Genomic DNA, 25895 nt, shown 5'->3' on the forward strand with positions numbered 1-25895 from the left:
AGCAACATAGTCTGGCTGGGCGCACACCTTTAATCCCAGCACTTGGGAGGCAGAGACAGGAGGATCGCCATGAGTATGAGGCCACCCTGGGACTACATAGTGAATTCCATGTCACTCTGGGCTAGAATAAGGCTGTATTTTGGAAAATAAAAATAAAAATAGTCTGGAGGAATGAGAACTGCATGTTGATGAAGGGCCCCACCAAATAATACCTACGTAACAAACCACCCCGACTCGTGGAGGCTTAAAATCCATCATCTTATTTTGTTCATGACTTTTAAGTCATGAACTTAAAAACAAAGGCTCAGTCCAATTGGCTTCCCCCTGGGCTGTGACCGTGAGGGAGAATCCAGTTCCAAGATGCCATCTTCACACACACCTGGTACTCACTCCCTCTACCCCTGAATCCCTCACCGCCCCCCCCCCCCACACACACACACACGGCATCCCCTCCGCCAAAGCCTCTTGTACGGCCTAGCTTTCTCACCCATGGTCTTGGCATTCAGGCTTTTTCTATGCCCACTCGCTTCCCCAAGAGTATTTCCAAAAGAAAACCCACCAAAGTTTCCACCTAGCTTCAGAAGTCACATGTGTCCCTCCCTTCCCATCCTGTCACTTACAAGCACGTCACAGAGGCGGCCCTGATTCAAAGAGGACCGGGCCACAGCCTGAGGACTGGGAGCCAGAGCTCACTGGTGGCCTTCTGTAAAGATCAACTATGATGCTATTAGCTGCCAATCACCACCCCAGGGACCACCCTCTGGTGCCATTGTCCAGGCACAGAGCCAAAAGGAAAATCCACCAGTTCTGTGCCCAGAGGACAAAGGACAGCTCTGTGCCCGACGGCCAATCCCCACCAAGGGCAGAGAGGAAAAGCGAGCTGAGTGGGTGGTAAAGGTCTCTCTCGGAGGTCACATGCCCAGCAAGCTGAGCTACAGAGTGAGGGCCAGAAAGATGGGCGGGTGGAAAGGAAGGAGCAAGCTGCCCAAAGCCACTTTCTACAGCACCTGGGCCTTTCGGAAGGGTGCCACGTCCCCAGGTCCCCCAGCAACAGGGATTTCACTCGGGCCTGGGGCACTCTGCAGCCATGGCCAGCAGCTTCAGGACAAAGTTAGCTCTTGACTGACCACGACAGGCTATGGCTGGGCCCACAGCTGGTCCAACGCCTCAGTACTGAGGAGAGGCAGTGAACAAACAGCCCCATTTTCCTTAGCTCTTCCTCACCCAGGCCAGTACTGAAAGGCCAGTTATGCAACCAGCCCGGCCACAGTCTGCCCAGCCTATGGGACCAGCCTGGCTTCCCAGCCTTGGACAGGGACCACTATGGTCTGGACAAGGTAGACGGCCACTTCCCATGCAGACACAGGTACTCTGCTGACAAACATCTGGGGACAGCAGGGGCTGTGGGTGACATCTGAAAATAGAACTGGCAGCCGAGAGGCCTCCTCAAAGTCTTCAGGGCCCTTTTCACTCGTCATCCACAGGCCATAGGGACACACCTAGCTGGCATGTGGGCCTGCGCCCTTCTTAAAGGCTTGTGCTTATAACAGCACCAACCAGGAAGACCTCATATGCCAACTCAGGAGCTCACAGTGGTCAGAAGGCATGAAGCAGCCTGTTGGGGGGCAGGGACAGGGCTGGGCATAGAAGGTTCCAACCTCTTAGCTCTTGACACATTCTGTTCCCTTCCTCCCCCTTTTCGGGATCCCGAGTTGGTAGTGTTCCTCTTACTCACTTTGCAGTAAGGATTATGGGGGTACATTGTGTTTAATGAGTGTTCTGTGCTACCTGGCAAAGACATACACACGGAAGCTCGGGCTGTGCAGTGCGCAGCTTGGAGGGCGCTGCTCACGAGCACGGTGTGCATGGGGGACCCCCGAGATCACGCAACATGGCCCCTGGCATCAAGAAATGTCTCACATGGCCCCAATGGCCCCAGGAAAAGGACAGCCATGCTCATAGAGATTTGCTGAGCACAGGCTGAAGAGATAGCTCTGTGGGTAAAACCCTGGCTGCACCAATCTGAGTTCAGCTCCCCAGAGCCCACAAAAAGCGGGGTAAGCATCCGTCATCCCAGTGACTGCGGCAATGACGCTAACAGACCCTGTCTCCAACAAGGCGGAAGGTGAGAACTGTCACCCAAGGTTGTCCTCCTGCTTCTACGTGTGCTGTGACGTACACACCCATACACAAAAGTAGAACAGATAAATAAAAATTTGTTGGACAGGATGGGGCTGGAGAGATGGCTCAGCATGTTAAGGCACTTGCCTTACAAAGTCTAACAGCCCAGGTTTGAATCCCCAGTATGCACCTAAAGCCAGGTGCACCAAGTGGCGCATGCATCTGGAGTCCCTTTGCAATGGCTGGAGGCCCTGATGTGCCCATATTCATTCTCTCTCTCTCTTATCTACCCACCTATCGAGTTATCTATCCCTCTATGTGCAAATAAATTACTTTAAAAGATTTAATGAAAAGATCGGCTGCTTGGCCAATCTGTCTCCTTCCCCCAACCACCAAATATTTGGCACATGCAGCCTGGTGTAGACACAGCTGTGATGCTCAACAATCCAGAACGATAGCCAGACAGGTGATGTGTTTCCTGGCAGAGAAGTCCAGAAAAGCGAGTCTGTTCCCGGGACTAGAGAAGATCAAGCTCACGCTGAGGGGTTCCCGGGCGTCCCCTGAGAGCACACGGAGACCCTGCCACATGCTACGCGCTTCCAGAGGCCTGGGGAAATCAGACCTAGTTTTCTCTTTCATGAGATTCCCAACTGACACTAACCCAGTGTCACAGACATTATGTGACATGAATCTCACCCCAGCTCTGGCACTGGGCAGCCAGCAACCTAAACAACCGCATACTTGCATGCCAGCCTGTCAGGTGGGAGAGGACAGGTGGGCGCATTTTCCAACAAGAAAAACGAAGAGAGTTTAAGAGAACCAGCCAGCCTTTCAGGTCCATTTCTCTCCTGGTATTGCGGAATTCTCTGCACTTGTCTAAGGGCCTCCATCCCATCTAGAAATGGCACTTGGGTCTAAACACACTCTTTCCAGTCCTGCCTACGTCGCCAGTTACCTGACCTTGTTTTGGGGTGAGCTAGGCAACATACCACATACTACAGACCCTGGGGTGTAAACACAGGGGTCAGGCATATGGTTGAGAGGCACTGCGGTGTGAATGTGGGGGTCACGTGTATGGCTGCCATGCTTGTCCACATGAACTCAAACTCAGATCTGCCTCCACGTTACTCTGAGGTCCTGCAACTTACCCGGTTTCTCCCTGCCGCCTTCTTACTTATTTACTTATCATTAGCATGCAGAGAGAGAGAGAGAAAGTGGGTGTGCCAGGATCTCCTGCAGCTGCTGCAAACAAACTCCAGACGCATGAACCATTTGGTGCATCTGGCTTTGTGTAGATACTGGGGAATCGAACCCGGACCAGTAAGCTTTGCAAGCAAACACCTCTAACCACTTAGCCACCTCCCCAGCCCCATGCCCATAAAGTAAGGATGGCAGTGCTTTCCACGGGGCCATTCGAAGATTATTTATACTTGCATATTAAATGCTCAGCACCCATCGACATCAGTAAGCACTCAATTTCTGCTATCCAAAGAAAGAAAACAAGTTGTATTCCCTACGTTCCCATTTTCCAATCTGTAAAATCTTATTGAATTATCCTTTAAAATGCTTATGCAAAAGAATTGTGTGAGGATCAAGTAACACAATCATCATAGGGAGTTTAGGGCAATGTTTACACCTTGTTGCCGCTCAAAGTATGTGACTATGTTTTTTTCCTCTAAGAAGTCAGTATCTCCAGTTCACATCAAAGGGATTCTTGGATCAAAAGCTTCAGCAGGGCTACAGAGATGTCCTAGTGGTTAGGGCGCTTGCCTGCAAAGCCAAAGGACCCAGGTTCGATTCCCCATGAGGAGTCTTGTAAGCCAGATGCACAAGATGATGCATGAGTCTGGAGTTCCTTTGCAGCTACTTAAGAGGGCCTGGTGTACCCATTCTCTCTCTCCCTCCCTCCCTCCCTCCCTCCCTCCCTCCCTCCCTCCCTCTCCCTCTCCCTCTCCCTCTCCCTCTCCCTCTCCCTCTCCCTCTCCCTCTCCCTCTCCCTCTTAAATAAATAAAAGTCTGCAGGAAAACCAGGTGTGGTGGTACACACCTTTAATCCTACCACTTGGGAAGCAGAGGTAGGAGGATGGCTGTGAGTTCAAGGCCTCCCTGAGACTCCATAGTGAATTCCAGTTCAGCCTGGGCTAGAGTGAGACCCTACCTTGAGAAACCAAAATAATCATAATAATAAGCTTCAGTAAATTTGAAGACAACGCAAGACACTAGAGGAAAGAGCAAAAGAGTGCAACAAAATATTCAAGAATCAACTGCTGGACTCTAAAGGATATGACAGACAGGCTGCATCAGTGAATGGAGGGTCTGGTTCTAAACGGGCTCTTTCGGGCTGAGGAGGCAGCTCTGTAGCCGTGTTTGCCTAGCGTGCACCAGGGCCCAGGTTCCATCCACAGGACTTCAAAGAGAAATAACATACAGTATATAGACATTATGCTGTGCGCATATGAATTCTTTCAGAGGTGGAGAAGAGGGCGCAAGTGCAGGGGCTGGGAAGGCGGGTGGGGGGGGAACAGCGACATCTCACTTGCTGGTTTCTGTTTTCCCCGTTACAGTCATTTTAAAGCCCTGCCTGGCATTTAAATAGCACCATCCCTGGAGGTCGCTGCTTTGGTCTCATTACAGTCTGTGTTCACAGAGCACAAATAGAAATCTTCGTGGCTTTATTAGTTTCTATGCAACTCAGGAGAGATTTGCATGATAGCATCTCCGCTGCTGACTTAAAGAAGGGATCAGCTCAAAACACGGCGCTGCTCACGCAGCCTAGCCTGTCACCGGAAAATGAAAAGGTTCCCAGAGTTTTTGTCGTCGTTGTTATTTTGTTTTGTTTTGTTGTTTTGTTTTGTTTTTCGAGGTAGGGGCTCACTCTAGCCCAGGCTGACCTGGAATTCACTATGGAGTCTCAGGGTGGCCTCGAACTCACGGCGATCCTCCTACCTCTGCCTCCTGAGTGCTGGGATTAAAGGAGTGCGCCACCACGCCCGGCTTGTTGTTGTTTTAAGAAGAAAAAAGAGAGGGCTAGAGAGATGGCTTAGGGGTTAAGCCCTTGCCTATGAAGCCTAAGGACCCCGGTTCGAGGCTCCATTCCCCAGGACCCATGTTAGCCAGATGCACAAGGGGGCGCATGCATCTGGAGTTCCTTTGCAGTGGCCTGGTGTGCTTTTTCTTTTCTTTTCTTTTCTTTCTTTCTTTCCTTCCTTCCTTCTTTCTCTCTCCCTCTCTCTCTCTCTCTCCCTCTCTCTCTCTCTCTCTCTCTCTCTCTCTCTCTCTCTTCCCCCCCTTCTCTCTCTGTTGCTCTCAAATATAAAAACAAACAAAATAAAATTTAAGAAAAAACAAGAAATAAAAGAAAAAACCTCTGTCATATCTGGCTGGTGTCCATACACGAAGTATCCCGTTCTGCACTCGGGTCACCCTCATCTAAATGTGTAGCTTATTCCGTAAGAAACCCTTGAAGGGTGTTGACCAGCTCTCCAGCAGGGGTTAAGCCCCCAGTGCAGAAGGAGGTAAGTGCAAGAGTCAGAGCCAGAGACTGGTTTCATTCTGTTCCTGTGTTTGTTTTGGTCTGAGCTGCACAGTCCTAGCTCACACCCAAACGCTACCCAGCACCCCATGGGGATCTGCAAATTTTGAGCATCATTTATCTGTGTGACAAGTTCAAATATAATATGTGGTCCTGGTAACATAATCAAATGGACATTATGTAACCTAAGAGAGCTATTCCGGTAAGTTCTGATGTACTGTGGGGGGGATTTTATTTCACAGGCCATTTAGCTTGGGGATCACCCCTCCTGATGTTTATTCCCTTGCCACACGGGCTGTGGTAACCTAAACCGAATGCCTGCTTTTGGCAACTGGGCATGGAACGGGGATGAAGATGAATGGCCTGGCTTTGGGGTGGCCTTTTGGGATGAGTTGAGGGAAAGCATCAAAGTGAACTGATTTGCACGGTCTTCTCTTTAATCAGACGCTGCTTTTTATGCCTAACCTCAGCAAAGCCAGTGTACCATCCTGGCCTTTTACACTCTATAATCTAAGATGGCTTCAACCTTCCCCACACAAAACCCAAAACAGAACTGCAGCATTGGGGCGGCTGTGTCATTAGAAATAACAGCAGAGTCGGAAGAAACGATCTCTGAGACTTCCTTATTTTTGTGCATACCAAGGGATTGGGGGAAGGCGTGCACACACACATTGGGGTATTTTGCTGCCGCAAACCAGGGCCTGCCGGTTTTACATGGGTGGCTGGGGAATTGAACCTGGGCCGGCAGGCTTTGTAAGCAAAGGCCTATAACCACTGAGTCATCTCCCCAGCCCCCTGAGACTTTTTTTTTTTTTTTAATGATGAGTTTGATGGTATTTCCTATGTCCCCAGAATATAATCCTTAAATGTTCCACCTCATCAAAGTCGATCTGAAAGTTTTGGGGAAATGCCAATCAAATTCCACTCTTGTGATTTATAGTAGAAATAAAAATTGTATTCTGAGTCTGTTGCCTTGAAAAATGGAATCTTTTGCTCTTGAAAAATTAAAAATGATAGTCTTGAGGTTGATTTAAGAAGTGGCTTGAGGGCTGGAGAGATGGCTTAGAGGTAAAGGTGATTGCTTCTAAAAGCCTAAGGACTCAGGTTCAATTCCCCAGTACCCACATAAAGCCAGGTACACAAAGTGGTGCATGCAGCTGGAGTTCATCTGCAATGGCTGAAGGCCCTGGTGTGGCTATTCTCTCTGTCTCTCTTCTCTCTCTTTCTCAAAGAAGCAAATAAATGAATTAAATACTTAATTTTCAAAAAGAAATGGCTTATACTAAAAATTATTAAGTCAAACAGCATCTTATAAATGAGAAACTCAAAGCAAAGACAATGACTGGACTGAGACACCACAGTGTCCCCCATGTCAAAGAGCTAAGTCAAAGTGGAAATTCCAGAAGCCCTTAACTTCTCTCCAAGAGCAGGATACAGTTCACTGGTAGAGCATTTGCCTGACATGTTCAAAGCTCTGATATGGTGCCCAGCTCTGCAAAATAATAAGAATTTAACAGCAATAATAACACGATGATGATCGTAGTCATAGCAGGGGCCAATGACAAGATCACAGGCAGAAAGAGGGTGGCTGTACAGTACTCCCTCGGCTGCTGTCTGTCTGGAAACCACCAAACCCACAAGGTCCTGTAAGCTCAGAGGGAGAGTACAGGCCACCTATGATGGCAGTGGGTGTGCCACAGAAAAGAATGGACAAGGAAGGAAATGCGCCCAAAGAGCCTGGTCCTTCCAGGAGAGAGGATATGGGGGCTGTTGCTCTTTATTTATTTGTTTGTTTTTGTTTTTGTTTTTGTTTTTCGAGGTAAGGTCTCACTCTAGCTCAGACTGACCCGGAACTATCTCAGGGTGGCCTCAAAACCAAACCCTCTGCAATCCTCCTACCTCTGCCTCCCAAGTGCTGGGATTAAAGGCATGTGCCACCATATCCAGTTGCCTTTTCTATTTTATTTTTATTTATTTAGAGAGAGAGAGAAAGAGAGAGAGAGAGAGAGAAAGGGAGGCAGACAGAGAGAATAGACTCACTAGGGCCTCCAGCCACTACAAACAAAACTCCAGATGCATGTGCCCACTTGCGCACCTGGCTTACGTGGATCCTGGGGAACTGAACCTGGGTCCTTTGGCTTTGCAAGCAAATGTCTTAACCGCTAAGCCATCTCTCCAGATCATTTTCTTTTTCTTTTTTAAATTATCTTTTAATTTTTCAGCACTGGGGATCAAACTGAGGGCTTTTGCATGCTCGTTGAGTTCTACCACCGAGTTACATCCCTAGACCTGTTTTTGTTTTGCTGTTGGTGGTGGTGGTGGTGGAGTTTTGAAAAAAATATCACCAAACCCAGGCTGACCTCGCAGTTGAGATCCTCTTGCCTTGGCCCCTCAAGAGTTGGGATAGGCATGTGCCAGCACACTCAACAAAAAAAAAAAAAAAAAAAAAAAAAAAAACGATTATCGTACGATACACGTAACATAAAAGTCTACCTTCTTAACCATTTTTCAGTATACAATTCAGAAGTGATGAATGTGTAAGCGCTGGGTTACCCCTTATCTTATCTTGCAAAACCAAAACTCTACAGTCAGAAAAAGACTCCCATCCCCCCACACACACCCTGATGAGCTACCAGGAACCTTTCTGCTTCTGGGAGGTTGGCTATTTACTCAGAATCTGTACTTTCCTGGCTGGGATATCACCTAGTTTAAAATCCCCAAGGTCGGTCCATGCTGGGCCATGCATCAGGGCTTCCTTCTGAAAGCTGGGAGGCAGCCCAGAGCGTGCACAAACTACATTCAGATGCTCCATTCATCCATCTGACGGGGACTGGGTGCCTTCCACTTTGGGCTACTGTGAGTAATACTGCTTAGAACTTGCGTGTACCAAAAGCATCCAAGTCACTGTTTTTAAGTTGCTGGATATATATAACCAGAGGTAGAAATGTTAGATAACATGATAATTGTGCTTTAAATTGTTTTTGAAAAGCTCCAAAGGGCTAGGAAGATGTCTCAGCAAAGTGCTTACCACACAGCATGAGGACTGGAGAATGGCTGCCCAATATTCATGTAAAATATTGGCCATTGTAATACGCACACCTGTAATCCCAGTACAGGTGCAGGGGGAGAAACAAGAAATCCATGGAGGTTGCTGGCTAGCTACCCCAATGGAATCAGAGAGCTCTGAGTTCCATGAGGGTACCCTGCCTCGAAGTATAAGGGAGATGGGCTGGAGAGATGGCTTAGTGGTTAAGCGCTTGCCTGTGAAGCCTAAGGACCCTGGTTCAAGGCTCAATTCCCCAGGACCCTCGTTAGCCAGATGCACAAGGGGGCGCACGCGTCTGAAGTTCGTTCGCAGTGGCTGGAGGCCCTGGCGTGCCCATTCTCTCTCTCTCTCTCTCTCTCTCTCTCTCTCTCTCTCTCTCTCTCTCTGCCTCTTTCTCTCTGTGTCGCTCTCAAATAAATAAAGAAAAAGAAAAAACATATTTTAAAAAAGTATAAGGAAGAGAATGATTGAGGAAGGCACCCAATGTCAATTTTTGTCTAGGCACACGCGCGTACACATGCACACACACACACACAAATGCTGTCTTTCAAGGGTTCCAATATCTCCACGTCCTCACCAACACATGTAATCTTTCTGGCTTGATTTTTATACTAAGCCATCCTAGCAGGTGTGAAATGTCCTTCTTTTAAATGTCTCTGCCTGGCCTACATTTTCTACGATGAATATACAGTGCACTCAGGATTAAGGACAAAAATGTAAAACACTGAGGTTGAAAAATAAATCTTGTGTGGAAAATAGGTTGCGAATGTACGTAAGAAATGGATTTCTTTTTTAAGACCAAGGCAAACCGTTAAGTTCTCCTGTGGGTTCAGTTAGAGACATCATTCCTGCATGCCTCGAGAATCCATCACCGATCCGCGGTGGCTGCCGCAGTCTACGGGAGAAGTGGTCATAGCTCCCAGGGCCCCCGGGCACTGAGAAGGAAGTGTTCCCAAATGCGGAGGAGAAAAGTCTGAGTATGTTGATTATAAAAATCCCCAGCAGTTGAATAAGCCCTTTCCCCTGCCACATCTTCCTGCCATCATCCTTTGGAAGCCTCATCTCCGAGTTTTCCACGGCTCCTCACTAGATGCCCACAGTTTCCCCTGCCAACACCGCAAAGGGTCCCAAAGCCAAAGAAAGGACAAACCAAGAGTGATGTGGCAATGTGGTCCCAAAAGAAACACTGTTGTCCCACGCATGTATGACAAGGGCACAAAGAAGACCCCACAAAGGCCATGATTCAGAGGGTCTGGGCCACAGCGCCACACAGGACCCGTTCACTAGACAGAACTTCTCCTTCAAAAGCTAAAATAGAGCTGGAGAGATTGCTTAGAGGATAAGGCACTTGCCTGCATAGCCTAACCTAGGTCCAATTCCTCAGAACCCACGTAAGCCAGATGCACAAGGTGAAACATGTGTCTGGAGTTTGTTTGCAATGGCCAGAGGCCTTGACATGCCCATTCTCTCTCACTCACTATCTGCCTCTCATAAATAAAGTGTTAAGGTGGGTGTGGTGTGCACTTGGGAGGCAGAGGTAGGAGGATCACCATGAGTTTGAGGCCACCGTGAGACTACATAGTGAATTCCAGGTCGGCCTGAGCTAGAGTGACACCCTACCTCAAAAAACTAAAAAATAAGTAAATAAATAAAATAACATTTTAAAAACTGAAAGTCAAAATGTTTCATTCCCATGGTGGAATCATATGCCGGCTGCTCACTCTAGTTGCCCGACTTCTTGCAGGTGAGGCTACCTGATGTATTCAATAAAACCAAGTTGAAGGACCAGAGACAAAATGGGCCCAGTTCTGCATGTGTCTACCTTTCAGATCCCAAAGAAGTAGCATTTCCTCTGGTGTGACTGTCCCTTTACACTCTCCCACCACACACACATCCCTCCTACCTCTATTCTCTGGTTTCTTGCTTTAAAAAAAAAAAAACTAGTTATTTACTTATTTGATAGGGAGAGAGACAGACAGATACAGAGAATGGGTGCACCAGGGCCTCCAGCCACTGCAAATGAACTCCAGACACATGCACCACCTTGTGCATCTGACTTATGCGGGTAGTGGGGAATCGAACCTGGGTCCTTAGGCTTCTCAGGCCAAGTGCCATAACCGCTAAGCCATGTCTCCAGCTTCTGTATCTTTCTTTTTATAGCACTTTTTTAAAATTAAATTCTGTTACCATACAAACAAACAAATGGCACTGTGGCATTTGCATATGTAGCATCATACTTTGTTCTTAGTCCTCTTCCCTGTCCTGACCCCCCCCCACACACACACACAGCTTGTTACTGTTTTCATTTGGAAATTAAGTATGATGTAAGGAGATATGGTTTGGTGTCAAGTTGACAAGGGGTGGACTTGTAATGGTTAAGGCGATGTCAACTTGATCTGTTTGGTAATCCACAGAAATCCCTTTCAGGTGGGTCTCTGAGGTTGCTTCCAGGAAGGATAAACTGAAGGAGGAAGTCCTTTCCCCAGAGCGAGCCCTTCCCCCACAGCGGGCACCTCCTTCCTTCCAGCGTGGGCTGAAGACCAGCGCGGACTGAAGAACCGCGTGGATCGAAACCCAGCAGCTCCTCAGGAATCCTCCAGGCTTTCAGCGCCAGATGGGGCCTGCGGAGGCATCTGGCCACGTGCCGGGTTCCTTGATTCTCGGGCCTGCAACTGCTACTGGCCTCGCAAGTGCCCTAACGGCCAAGCCATGTCTCCAGCCCCTGTTTCTTTGTTTCTTTCTTGCTGAAGCACTTTTTAAGATCAATTTTTCTTACCATACAAACAAACAAATGGGTTCCACCGTGACATTTGCATATGTGCCATCATACTTTGTTCTACATCTAAATCTAGCTTCTGCATATGAAAGAGGACATGTGATATTTGTCTTCCTGAGTCAGGCTTGACAGAATGATCTCTAGTTTTCCTCTTGTTTCTTTCTGCACCGCAGAATGGCGAGCTGGCAGCTGCAGTCTATGGAAGCCAAGAGAAGGGAAGAGAAGAGAAAGGGACTATCTTCACTCCTAAGGAGGAGCTCTATTGAAATGAGGCTCAGAGAAGTTCAAGATCACTATCTCCTCTCTCCTTTTTGCTCAGACAGCCAATACCTAGAAAGCAGAATCCAGGCTCAGCTTATTAGCAAACAATTCACATCCTGAATCTGGATTCTTGGCATGGCCCCAAAATCACATCTGCCCTGGTTGAAAACAAACCTTCGAAAAAAAGGGCATAGGCCATTGATAAAGAGATGACTTTAGGTCTGGGGTTATAGTTCGGTTGATAGGGTGCGTGTCCAGCAGGCATGAAGTCCAGAACTCAATCCCCAGCACCACACAAACTGGGCATGGTGGAGCCTGCCTATAATCCCAGCACTCAAGGAATAAAGGCAGGAAGATGGAGGAACAGAAGTTCAAGGTCAGCCTTGGGAAAATTGTTTAAGTGTGAGCCCAACGTGGGATACAAAAGACCCTACCTCAAAATTTAAAAACAAAGAGAGAGAGAGAGAGAGGGCTGGAGAGATGGCTTAGCAGTTAAAGCGTTTGCCTGTGAAGCCTAAGGACACAGGTTCGAACGCCCAGTACCCACGTTAGCCAGATGCACAAAGTGGCGCATGCGTCTGGAGTTCATTTGCAGTAGCTGGAGGCCCTGGCATATCCATTCTCTCCCTCTCTCTCTCTCTCTCTCTCTCTCTCTCCCCCTCCCTCTCTCTCTATTGGCCTTTCTCTCTATTATACATAAATTAAATTATTTTTTAAATTTTTTAAAAGAGTTGAGTTCAGGGTCCAAGAAGAGGGGCAAAACAAAACAAAACAAACAAAACAAAAAAAATCCCTTTAATTGCAGCTTCCAACAAAACTGAAGCATACTATGCCACCCCCAAACCTCGGGATGGGAGGCTACCAGAGAGGAAAGTTGCCCGTGTAAAGTAGCACAAATTCAACACGTACACATCGCCTAGCTCTCTGCCATCCTTGCCTGAAATTAGAGCTTAAGACCGTGAACAGCCCGTTGTCTTCTGGAGGAAAAGAGAAGAGAAGGACTCCCAACACTGGACAGGCCTCAAAGCTCCCTTCTACTACCCCGAGTTTACAACTGCACTTGCCTCCGAACGTTTTACATCAAGTTCCTGTTTGTGATTCGCCCAACCACAAACTTCAAAAGCCACTGCCCACACCCAGCCCTGCATTCATTCCTGGACAAGGAATAATTTTACTATCAGTTCACCGCTGATACAAATGAAAACCCAAACAGACCTCTAATGAGCAACAGGAAAGGCAGCGAAATAAAAAATAATAATAATAACAATAATTTTTTTGCCAGAAATACAGGCATGGTGATGTGGAACACAGCCTCAAAAATAAATAAATAAATAAATAAATAAATAAATAAGGCACTACAACTATATACATAGGGAAAAATGATTGAGGTGCTTGAATTGTGAGGACAGAAGGATGAATTCAAATAAAAGGAAATGGAGCTGGGTGTGGTGGTGCACACCTTTTATCTCAGCACTCAGGAGGATGGCTTTGAGTTTCAGGCCAGCCTGGTACTATAGAGTTCCGGATCAGCCTGGGTTAGTGAGACCCTACCTTGAAAAAAAGAAAAAGAGAGGGAGGGAGGGGAAATGAGAGGAGGGGAGGGGGGAAGGGAGAGGAAAGAGGGAAGGGAAGGAAGGGAGGAAGGAAAAGCCGGACATGATGGTGTGTGCCTTTAATCCCAGCACTCCGGGAGGCAGAGGTAGGTGGATCACCGAGTTCAAGGCCACTCTGAGACTACATAGTGAATTCCAGGTCAGCCTGAGCTAGAGTGAGACCCTACCTCAAAAAAAAAAAAATTTAATTAACTTAAAACTTTTTAAAGGCTGGGGAGATTGTTTAGTGGTTAAGGCACTTGCCTGCAAAGTCAAAGGACCCAGGTTCAACTCCCCAATACCCACATAAAGCCAGATACACAAAGTAGTGCATGCAGCTGGAGATTCTGGAGCGCCCATTCTTTCTACCTGCCTCTCTCTCTCTCTCTCTCTCTCTTTCTCTCTCTTAAATAGATAAACAAATAAATAAACATTTGTATAAAAATAATTTAAATAAAGAAGAAAAAAAAACCCTAAACCAACAAAAGTCTTAGAATGCTGATGGTTTCAAGGCCAGCTCTGGTTACATGACACTGTCTCAGATTAAACCAAAAAAACAAAACCACAAATGCAAAAGGAAGGAAACAGTACGCAATCCTCCCCTGAGGATCTAGCTGCAGGACCCCCTAGACTGAGAAACTTCCTGGGGCCTACTCATGCCCCTTGGCCACAGTATCTCTCTCTCACTGCTCAGAGGCAGGAGAAACCAAGAGCTTCTGCAAGGCTCCCAGCACGGAGGGGAGCTCAGAGTTTGGCCTCAGGTCCAGTAGGTTCTGGGGAAGCCTAAACCCCAACCAGCAGAAGCAGTTGAGGTCTTGCAGGTGCCAGAGAGTCTTGTCTTCCCTCTGAAGCACCTGGTATTGGTAAATCAGCACAGTGAGAGGGTCGCAGTGTGGCTGGAGCCTCAGGGCTGCAGCAAGCGCCCGCGCAGCTCAGGAGCCAAGCCCGCACTTGGTGTGCCTCCAGGTTCCGTCTGGTGTCCAGACGGAAGTGTGTCTCCAAATGGTGAAACTGCTCTCTGCTATAGACCTTGTTGGGAACCCAGGGTAAAGTTGTCCAGGACAGAAATCAAGCAACTCCATCTTGGTCCAGCTCTACATGAAGGTCTCCACATCCAGCTTTTTTTTTTTTTTTTTCTTTTTGGTTTTTCGAGGTAGGGTCTCACTCTAGCCCAGGCTGACCTGGAATTCACTATGGAGTCTCAGGGTGGCCTCGAACTCATGGCGATCCTCCTACCTCTGCCTCCCGAGTGCTGGGATTAAAGGCGTGTGCCACCACGCCCGGCTCCACATCCAGCTTTTAAGACTCAACCTTCCATTTAAAAAAATAAAAAATAGTATCTTCCATTCCTTAAGAAAACCTTGGTAATGGAGAACCACAGAGTTCCTCCTTTACGTACCTCTTCCTCGGATGGAAGCACTCCTTCATACTGTGAGAGAAACCTATATTAGATGGCACCAGGCTCCACAGGTGCCTTCAGGAATAAGGGCCATTAAGGAAGAAGGGGACGCAGGGAAGGATGGGCGAGAAGGGGAAGGAAGGATGAAGAAGAGATCTGGGATGTCCTGCTATTTGCTTTAAGTTTAATGTTGAGGGTCCACTGTATCTGGAGGCCAATGAAACAATATGAAGAAAGAAAAGTGGGGCTGGAGAAACGGCTTAATGGTTAAGTGCTTGCCTGTGAAGCCTAAGGACCCTGGTTCAAGGCTCCATTCCCCAGGACCCACATTAGCCAGATGCACAAGGGGGGCGCACACATCTGGAGTTCATTTGCAGCGGCTGGAGGCCCTGGTGCGCTCATTCTCTTTCCCTCTCTATCTGTCTCTTTCTCTATCTGTCACTCTCAAATAAATAAATAAAAATAAACAAAAAAAAAGGTGGTAGCCAGGCGTGGTGGCACACACCTTTAATCTGGGTACTCGGGAGGCAGAGGTAGGAGGATTGCTGTGAGTTCAAGACCACCCTGAGACTGCATAGTGAATTCCAGGCCAACCTGGGCTACAGCGAGACCTTACCTCAAAAAAGCCAAGGGGAAAAAAGTAGGAAGAAAGAAAGAAAAGTGTAAGCTGGGGCAGGGCTACACGCCAGGACTCAAGAGGCAGAGAGGCAGGAGGATCATGTGCTCAAGACTACTTTGGAACATTATAGCAAGACTCTATCTCCAAAAATAGACAACACACACATACACAATCAGAAGAGAAGGAGGGCCAAGGTGTGCTCAGTGGTTAGAGCACTTGCCTAGCACACACAAGGCCATGGGTTCCATCCCCAGTACCATAAAAATCAAACAACAACTAGGAAAAAAAACGAAGAAGAAGAATAGACGACAAGCTGGGCGTGGTGGCGTATGCCTTTAATCCCAGCATTCGGGAGGCAAAGATAGGAGGGTCACTGTGAGTTCGAGGTCACCCTAAGACTACAGAGTAAATTCCAGGTCAGTCTGAACTAGAGTGAAACCCTACCTTGAAAAAAAAAAAAAAAGAAAGAGAGAGAGAGAGAGAAAGAAAGAAAGAGTGGAAGATGACGAACTGTTTTAAATAATTTCAGCTTTGGCCACGTACAGAAGCATTAGTCATACAGGTAATGAGATCGCGCAGGAAGATGGCTCCCAGGCTCGGCTTGACGACGTTAAGCATATCCATTCTGGCCCTGGAGTGCCAATTACATTTCCAAATTGGCAATTAGACATAATGTCCCAGCAACGATTACCAAATAACGCCAAACACAATGCAAAGCCCATCTGAAAACAGTCATCCCTGTGAAACTGCCTTTCCACCCACAGCCCAACTCAAGCCACACAAACCACTGCCCCGCGTGATGCCTGCCTGTCACCCACTGGTCGAGACACCAGGGTGGCTTGAATAATTAAAACCCAGCATAGGTCAAGCATAATTTTGTCACCAAACCAAGTCCGTCCCCTCTCACCCAGGGCTTCTACAAAGCCTCTAACCAATGACCCCCCCCCCCAAAAAAAAAGCAGAAAGATGGGCCAGGCGGGGTGGCGCACGCCTTTAGTCTCAGTACTCGGGAGGCCGAGGTAGGAGGGTCGCCATGAGTTCGAGGCCACCCTGAGACTACATAGTGAATTCTAGGTCAGCCTGGGCTAGAGTGAGACCCTACCTCAAAAAACAAAACAAAAGCAGAAAGACGTACTTGCACTTAGCCCCGCCAGGCCCCTTCACTCCCCAGGAAGAGATTCACCACACAGCTGGGCTTCTGTTTAGCTGTCTTAGTTGCTGGGTTCAAGGAGTCTGCAGATAACTCGGAGGTCACAGGTATCACTGCCCTATGAGAAGGGACCTCATTTTATCTTGGTCCGCTCTGTCAAGCAAAACTGCAAATGGACAGGCTCTCAGAACAGGGCCTTCATTTTCTCCTGGCGCACAGTTCGCACTTAATATGCTGCAATAAAAGAAAAAAAGAGCAACAACAATAACAATAATCAGGGGTCGGGGGAAATGACTCAGTGGGTAGAAGCACTTGCTGCATAAGTGTGAGGATCTGGGTTCAATCCCCAACACCCACGCAGAAAGCAGGGCATGGTCACGCGTGCCTGTGAAGCCAGCGTTGAGGCAGGGAGTGAGGCGGAGCAGAGACAGGAGAACTGCTCAGTCAGTCTAGTAGAGAAACGGTGACCTTCAGGTTCACAGACTCTGAAGCCAGGCACGGTGGCCCACGCCTTCAATCCCTCCACTCTGGAGGCTTAGGTAGGGGGATTAGACAGAGGTCAAGGCCAGCCTCGGCTACGGAGGGAGGTGAGGCTAGCCTCAAGAGATACCTTGCCTCACAAAAACCAAACACCAGGAAAGTAAAAGAAAAAAAAGAGAGAGAGAGACTCTGTCTGAGGAAAATAAGAACAAAAGAGCAGGGCTGGAGAGATGGCTTAGCGGTTAAGCGCTTGCCTGTGAAGCCTAAGGACCCTGGTTCGAGGCTCGATTCCCCAGAACCCACGTTAGCCAGATGCACAAGGGGGTGCACACATCTGCCGCACCCATTCCCTCTCTATCTGCCTCTTTCACTCCCTCTCTCTCTGTCACTCTCAAATAAATAAATAAAAATGGACAAAAAACATTTTAAAAAAGAAAGACCTCTAAGTCTTGAAAAAAAAAAAGAACGAAAGAGGACAAGTGATCTCACAAGTGTGCACAGGGCTCCTGCATCTGCACACGTACACACGCGCACACACACATGCATACACCATGTGTGCACACACCACAACACATGATACACACCCCAAAAATAACAAGCAGAAGACTTGAGGACCTATTAGGCCCTGGGCCTTCTGCCAAGCCCCTTCCCTTTCCATCCCAGCTACTGAAGATGTTCCTATGTAAAGCTTAGTCTGGGTTCTCCCCTTTGACAATCGACTAGCATAAAAAAGAATAAATAAAAATCTCAAGGAAAAAGTCCCCAACAAGGAGGAGCCGTGAAAACCCTTGCTACGGTGAGGAAAGGAGCCGCCTTACTGTCACCTGCTAGGATTCTCCAGAGGCGCAAGGGAAGGTGGTGCCTCACCTGGCTGTGTGTCACTGCCCCTTCAGGTGCCTTTGAAACTGAGCTCTCCCTCCCTTTGGTAAAAGCCCACCCAGGTCCCTAAGTAAAATGTGCTGGCAGTTGTGTTGACTCCAAACACTTCGCAGGGAGTGGCCTCCTGGACCATCCACAGAGCTCTGTCTCAAGGCCTTTAATTTTGCAAGGCGGTGGTTTGGCGGAGCTGCCAACCTGGACTTCGGGAAGCCGCACCCCTCACAGTGTGACCAACTGGCAAGAGAAAGAGAGCCCACACATTGACTGGCAACTCATGGGCCACACCCCGCAAACCAGAGTGCTGTCCAGGCTGCCACAAGTTAACCCCAAAGCTACAGAGCCTGTGCGCTCCGTGGGATCAGGTACCCCAACAATGGTCTTTTTTTTTTTAATTTTTTTTGTTTGTTTATTTATTTATTTATTTGAGAGTGACAGAGAGGAGGAGGAGAGAGAGACAGAGAGAGAGAGAGAAAGAATGGGCACACCAGGGCTTCCAGCCACTGCAAAGGAACTCCAGACGCGTGCGCCCCCTTGTGCATCTGGCTAACGTGGGTCCTGGGGAATCGAGCCTCGAACCGGGGTCCTTAGGCTTCACAGGCAAGCGCTTAACCGCTAAACCATCTCTCCAGCCCCCAACAATGGTCTTTAACAGTGAGCTCCCGCTGGCTGCTGTGGCTCCCTAAGGAGGCCTGAGCTGCCTGGCACTGGTGAACCTTCCCTCCCTCGCCCCTTGCAGCTCCTTCCTGCCACCAAAGAGCTGGGAATTTCCATAATTCTGTAACAAGCTCATCTTTAGGGATGCTCTGCTAAAGGCTCAGGACGGGGGTCAGGTCTTTGCTCATTACAAGAGCGTGGCAATGTCAGCTTCTGCCTCCCGCCAGAAATACAACCCCAGACCTTCTAAATCAGGCTGAAGTTCAACATCCCCTTCCCTCCCCAGCCCCATGCACACTGGGATTCCTGTCCTATGGAAGCTGGAGAGATGCTCTCTTAAGCCACTGTGGACCTAGATGTAAGCCCAACCAGACACGGCTTGAGCTTTCTTTTTTTTAAAGATTTTTTTTAACTATTTATTTATTTATTTTAGAGTGACAGACACAGAGAGAAAGACAGATAGAGGGAGAGAGTGAGAATGGGCGCGCCAGGGCTTCCAACCTCTGCAAACGAACTCCAGACGCGTGCGCCCCCTTGTGCATCTGGCTAACGTGGGACCTGGGGAACCGAGCCTCGAACCGGGGTCCTTAGGCTTCACAGGCAAGCGCTTAACCGCTAAGCCATCTCTCCAGCCCTTGAGCTTTTTGTCCACAATGCTAGGCCCCCCTGCCCCCAAGGATGGGACCCTGAACGTCCTTCTCTGCGTGCCTGAGGTTGAAGAGCACCCGCCCAAGGAGCATTTGCAAGGGGGACCCGCGGCTGGAGCGCCGTTTCAGATGTTCAGCAGGAGACCTGGCCTCCGCCTCGCCCTCCGTCGGGGCTGCCTCCCTGCAGCTCAGAGTTCTGCGCAGGGTTCCCCAGCTGTCATGTCACCGCACAAACACGACCCTTTCCTCGGGAACCACGGAGGAGAACCTCCAGGGGCTCTGCAGCCCTGAAGTCCTGAGAAGGTGTTAGCTGCTCTGCTTCACAGATTAGCACGGCCACCGCCACCGAGAGCCAGGAAACCCCTAGAAGCCCAATTTAGGGAAGGAGGGCCTGGCATTGTGAGTCCGATGCCAACGTGACAGCTCTAGCACTGGCAGAGAGAGAGAGAGAGAGAGAGAGAGAGAGAGAGAGAGGGGAAGGAAGTGAGGAAGGGAGAGACCTAAAGTGAAGGACCTACTGTTTGCTACCAGGCACCCAATGCGGAGCCCAGCAGAGGAGAAAGCGGCAGCAGGGCAGAGCGAGGGCCTGCCCTTGAACTCACTTCTCCCCTGAGGCAAACAGTGGGGGAGCTCTTCCTTTCTGCCGGACGCATGTGTGTGCCCCGGGCACCCAGAAGCACGGCCAGCCAGAAGGGTGCAAAGTGCAGCATGGGTCCGTCCCAAAGTCCTCTAAAGACACTGTGCAGTGGGCTCAGTGAGAACATCCACCCCACACAGCTATGCTCTGTTACCATCACCAGCCAGCTCCAGCGGGGGGAAACTGAGGCACAGAGCACTAAAGTCCTTGTCAAGGTCACAGGGTGACTCTTGGTCACCTGGGTCAGACTGTGCACAAAGCAAGGGCAAGTTCCATACCAGCAGGTGTCAGGTGATCACCCAAAGGGGCGGCTCAGCCAAGGCCCTTCTGCCAGTGTTTCCCAAGGAAACGTCAAGGGCAAGGGAAAGCCCGCGCTGGGAAATCCGTCCAGCAGTCCGGTCCGAGCGCCTGACACCCTGGGTCGGGAAGCTACAAAGCGGTAACACACATCCGGGAGCTCTGGACCTCAGATAATGCGGACGGAATCTTTCCTCCTGCAAGGGCACGTGCTGTCGGACAGCCACATCCACCTGCTCAATGTCACGCTTCTGCCAGCCCTGAAGCTCTGGGACAAAGGTGCCATCGGTGCCTATCTATCCACAAAACCCTTGCTATGAGCACATCAGCCATGCTGTGAGGCCCTCTTCCTCACAAGTCTTCCTTGGCTGCCTGGTCCCGATCCCCCTCCCTTGCGACAGTCAAAGCCAAGAGGCCAAATCTCAGTGTGACTTGGAAGGACTGTTTGGACTCATGCCTTCGAGGTCTGGAAGCTTCTGCTGGCTACAGACTTCTATCTGGTCTAGTCAGTGCCCTTCGCAGCCACAGGTCAACAACTCGGAGACGACAGCTCCACACTTGGTGAAGCTTCCTCTACTAAAGACCCGCTAAGTGTCCACATTCAACTGGGCACTACAAATCCAATCTGTTGCCACGCTATGTACGAATCCTATAAAGAAAGTGCCATTACGCTGGACTTGAACCCTGCTCTTGAGTGTGAGGTTCACCATTGAGTGACTCTGGTGACTGCAGAGTCTGGAACGGTCCATCCGAAAAGGCAGCAGTGATAACAACAGCCTCTCTGGACAGAGACAGGTCAGCTCCCCTGTGCCGGGGACCTGAGAACTTCTCCCAGGCCACCCTAAGTGATCCGATCGCAAAAGCATACGTGAAGGTCATTGGTGCTGTGGATCTCCGGGACAGGAGGAGACGAGGCACCGGGGCCAATCTGGAATCGAAAGTTCCAGGGCTCTGACGCCACAGCCTGGGCTGAATGCGCCAGGCCAGACCCTGCGTAATTACCAAGCCGTAATGGGATCTGGTATTTATATTAGTCACGAGCCTGACAGAGAAAATGTGTTGTCTTCTCACACACAGCCATGGAGACAACACCTCAATAATTCATGACATGCAGACCATCCTTGATGAAGCCCCAGCTTCGATGAGGACAATAGCTCCGAATGCGCAGTGAGTCGTCTAGACCCGGCCATGCGCAGGCCCTGCAGCAGGCCACAGCCCCACGAGCAAGTTGGCCTCAGTTTCCCCTGACACTTAAAGAGAAACAGACTGCATGCCAGACGACGGAAAGGTATAGACACATACGTTATCAGAGACTGGATTCCAGAAGGGACTTGGGGAACTTGCACAGCACGGAGAGCTACAAGCCTCCCCGCAGTGCCCTGCTCCTGACACCTTGCCGAATGGGATCCCAGAACGGGCACGGGAATCAGAACTCACAGGTTTCAACCCAAATATTTCACACCCAATGAAAGAGAGACCAAAGAGGTTCAATGACTCCTTCAGAGTCCTGGGCTCTGTTCAAGGCTGCCAGGGCAGCACCGCGCCCTCCACCCCACCCCACTCCCCGCCCCATTCACCACAGTCTAGGGTTGGATTGAATCTCCAGATGCCAGGGCCGAGTAAACAAACACCACTCAGGCAAAATCCAACAGGGGCAGGGGAGAAACAACCCTGTTGAAAAGCACACTAGCCGGGCGTAGTGGAGCACGCCTTTAATCCCAGCACTTGGGAGGCAGAGGTAGGAGGATCACCATGAGTTCGAGGCCACCCTGAGACTCCATAGTGAATTCCAGGTCAGCCTGAGCTAGAATGAGACCCTACCTCGAAAAACAAAACAAAACAAAAAAAAAAAAAAAAAAACACTAAAGGGACCTGGAGATGGATCGATTAAGGCATTTGCGCCCATACTTTCTTTCTCCCTCTCCCTCCCTCCCTCCCCCCTCTCTCTACTTGCAAATAAATAATAATTTTTTTAAGTATGGTAAAGAACATATACTGGAAAGATTGTGCCCAAGCTCCAAATTGGGGGTAGGGGAGGATAAGTTTTCTTCTTCATCTTCTTCCTCTCCTTCCTTTATTTGGTGGGGGGGAATTTGGGAGGCCTACAGAGTATTGCTATGTAGTCCAAACTGGTCTTGAATTCACTATGTAGCCCACACTGGCCTTGAACTCATGATCCTCCTGTCTCTGCCTCTCGTGTATTTGGATTGCAGACATGTGGTGCCACACCTAGCCCAAGTTTTCTTCTTTATTCCCCTCTAGAAAAAGCCCACATTCCACACTTTTTTTTTCAAAATATTGAAGTCATTAGCTATAAGGTATGTGGAGACCAAAGCTATGAGTAATCAGAGGCCCTGTGACACATGTCCACAGTCCTAGGTTCCTTTGATCAAAAGCAACGGTGCAGCCTGGAGCGCAAATGCATGAGATTCCCAACTCCCTGCTGAACCCTGCCTCCCTCGGAACTGCAGATTCTGAGACGCCAACCCTACACAAACCACGGCAGACGAGGGTGAGGGTACGCAAACACGCCCGCAGTCAGAGGTTTGGCACTAAAATAATTTTTCTACACTTAAACCAAAGCTTTGCTTCTGCCCCAAGACGTGACAAAACTACCAAATACTTGGAAAGCAAAATGAAAGAAGGACACCCCCCCCAAAAAAAAAAAACCCACGATTGCAAAAAAAATTGCAGAGCTCAAATGGTGAAAATAAAAGCTTATAAAAGGTCTGGCTTACCATTATTGGATACAGTGAGCTGGCTACACACAGTTTAACTGAACAAATCAAGGGGCAGTATCAAGAGATTCTGGGGATGTTTTCAAAAGAATACATGATAATAAAAATAACCTGATCTCATGTTATATGACCCTTCCATCTTTCCAATCAACTACACATATCTCTCATCTCAGGCTGATTCCAATATCCATTCAGTTGGTCTTGGAGCTATAAAATACAGCCAAATATGTACAAAGTGGGTTTTTTTTTTTTCCTTCAAATGATCATTGCCAAAAAAAAAATACTGTCTTCAACAGAAACTATGCTTGATCATTATTTAGGAAAAAGATTCTTTGCGTGAACTATCTGACAAGCAATTCAAGAAAGGTACTATTGTAACACTATGTGCCCCTAGAGTAAAAAGATTTTAGAAGCTACGTTTAAACCCTTAGGATCGCAAAACCACCACATCTTATTTTAACTCACTGAAGAAAACAGAAACAACTTCTCATTATGATCAAAATTGCCCACTTCCTGAAAAACAGGAGGTAGTTAAAAAGCCAGTCCAAATCACTCCATCTAGGGACTATTTTAGATGCATGCAACTGTGAGCTATCTTTCCCCTGTCTCAGTAAAGGGAGGAAGGGATTCCCAGGACTGAGGCCTGAGGTGGAGGAGAGAGGGAATGAGGGCAAGATTCTATAAGCAAGTTGTTGCTAAGAGGCAAGGGAGGCAGGAGGCACCTTTGAGACTGGCTATTGGAACCTTGCTTAATCTGAGAGCTTGTCTAGAAGGCGGGAGGTCTTCCTCCTTGACAAGAGAAGGGGTCCTCCATCGCCAAGGTGACTCTAAACAAAGCCAGCAGCCAACATCTGAGGCCTCCAGAGCATCGAGAAGTCACGGAAGGCCGCTTTTATTTTTTCCTTTCGCTCCCTTATTCTAACACACTAGCATTTTCCAAAACACAAGCGTGCAGCCACATAACACAGCTGAGCCCCAGCACCTACAGCGATGTATAATTAATGACAGGGCGCTGCTGTTCGCCCTTGGGTTTTCCGGCCAGCCTTTGCCCCTAACCTGCCTAACTCCTCCTTCCCTCAGCCACCAGGAGGCCTCTACAGGTTGCTGTGCCCTGCGAAGTTTGAGGTGGTCCCAGGCTTAACTTTGCTGGGAAAGGTGTAAACATTTGGGGACCAAGATGGGTGCTCACCTGCCACTCTTCCCTCAGGTATCTCCTCCCCCGCCCCCCCCAAAAAAGTGTGCAGTCAGGTCCTCTTTAGACGAGAATTATTCAAAAAGAAGAAACCTGGATTCCTCTTTTTATTCCCCCAGTTCTTTTTTTTTTTTTCCTCATTCTGCAGTTCTCTATAAAACCCTGCCCACTACTTCAGCCAGTATTGGGCGGGTGGAGACAGGGACACCTCTAGGTGGCTGGGGAGTCACTCTAGCAACCATACATCTAAGATTTGATTCTGGGGCTGGTGGGCGCCCAGACCCCAGGAATAGTTTACTGGGACACCCAGCACCAGGAAGAGGTTCCCTGTGAGGGGCTGAGGCTGAGACCTCCTAAGGCAGGCGGCCCTCGCGCTCCAGATTGGCACTGCTGGTGGCATTTCCAGGGACCCAAAGTGGGTGGCCCGGTTTGGGGATGGGGGGGGGTATTGGGTGCAGAGGCGGCGTTAGAACTTAGGGTAGGAAAATGTTCTCCAAGAAAATGTAAGGGATGGAGTGGAAGGTGACATCAGATGTCAGCCTCGCCACGTTCCTAAAGTGGAAGTCCATGGTGTGTGTGGGGGGGGGGGATGCCTTCAATGCCAGGAGTGTGTGTTGGGGAGGGATGTTTCTCCCCTGGAATTCCCCAAATGCAAAAGATTTTTCCTCCCTGGCTCCCTTGGTCGGGACCCCACGAACTCATGTCCTCCAGCTCTGCTCGCCGCGTAGCTCAAGTATCTACTACGGAGATGCTCCGCTCGCCTGCCCGCAGGGAGCCGAGCCCGGCGCGGTCCAACACCCAGCGGCGCCCAGCTTCCTCTGACTGCCCCCAAAACCAGCGCACCCGAGACACGCACATCCCTCCCCAAACGCGGGCCCCTCGCTGCCGCAGCCCCCAACAATAAACAAGGGGGACAAGACCCCCTGGGCGTCCGTGTGTCCCGGTTGGGGACAACTCCTCACCCACTGCGCGCCGCGCCGCTGCCCCGATCCGAGGGCGCAGGGAGAGAGAGAGAGAGTGGGGGACCGGCGGGCACGGAGGACGAAGCCGGGCAAGGGACCGGGGAAGCACAGCACCCGGGCGGGGGGAGAGAGGTGGGCTGCAGGGGCGCGAAGGGGAGACGGGACCGGCGCAGGGGGTGGAGTGGGGGGGAGACGCGGCGGCCCCCCGGGGGAGGGGAGGGCGCACGGTTACCTTCGTCTTGCCCCCGCAGTGGCAGCATACGGTCCACAGGTACTTGAGCGTCCGCCAGAGCAAGATGATGAAGAGGCCCCCGAAGAAAGTCACCATGGAGGAGGCCAGGAAAGCCCACCACATGCGTTGGCCCCGGCTGTCGCACGGCACCTCCATGGTCACCGGTATGATGAGCGCATCCATCTTGGGCTCGTGGACCGAGGACGAAGAGGAAGAGGAGGAGGAGGAGGAAGAAGAAGAAGAGGAGGAGGAGGAGGAAGAGGAGGAGGAGGAGGACGCGTCTAGGCTGAGATGGTTCGCGTGGATATTGCTACTCATTCTAAGACCGCTGCCTCCGCCGCCGCCGCCGCCGCCGCCACCGCCGCCGTTGCTGCTGCTGCTGCTGCTGCTGCCGCCGCCGCCGCCGTTTGCCATAGCTAGCAACGGGCGGCCCGCGCAGGGGCTCGGGGGAGCTCCTCCCGCCGCCAGCGCCACCCCGAACACCCATCAACAGCCATGTTGCAGCTCCGGCCGCCGCCGCTGCCGCCGCCGCCGCCGCCGCGGAGCGCGGGGAAGAGGGGGGCGGGGAGGAGGCGCCTGGGCTCGGGGCGCTGTGCGCGACCTGGCGGGGTGCGCGGAGATATATACAGCCAACCACCGCCGCCGCCGCCCTCCCCCCCCCCACCACCACCACCACCGGCC

General features: G+C 49.9%; 1 protein-coding gene across 32 annotated transcripts in view; it reads right to left on the bottom strand.

Moving 5' to 3' along the window:
* Kcnma1 (potassium calcium-activated channel subfamily M alpha 1) overlaps positions 1-25628 on the bottom strand; it is a 757466-nt gene extending 731838 nt beyond the window's left edge. For all 32 annotated transcript variants that reach the window (XM_004657971.3, XM_004657965.3, XM_004657975.2 and 29 more), the window contains exon 1: positions 25215-25628. In XM_004657971.3, coding sequence (XP_004658028.2) covers positions 25215-25628 — 414 coding nt within the window. The remainder of the gene's footprint in view (positions 1-25214) is intronic.
* Positions 25629-25895: the final 267 nt, after the last annotated feature.

This window comes from Jaculus jaculus, chromosome 18 (genome assembly GCF_020740685.1).
Source record: "Jaculus jaculus isolate mJacJac1 chromosome 18, mJacJac1.mat.Y.cur, whole genome shotgun sequence".
Taxonomy (NCBI): Eukaryota; Metazoa; Chordata; class Mammalia; order Rodentia; family Dipodidae; genus Jaculus; species Jaculus jaculus.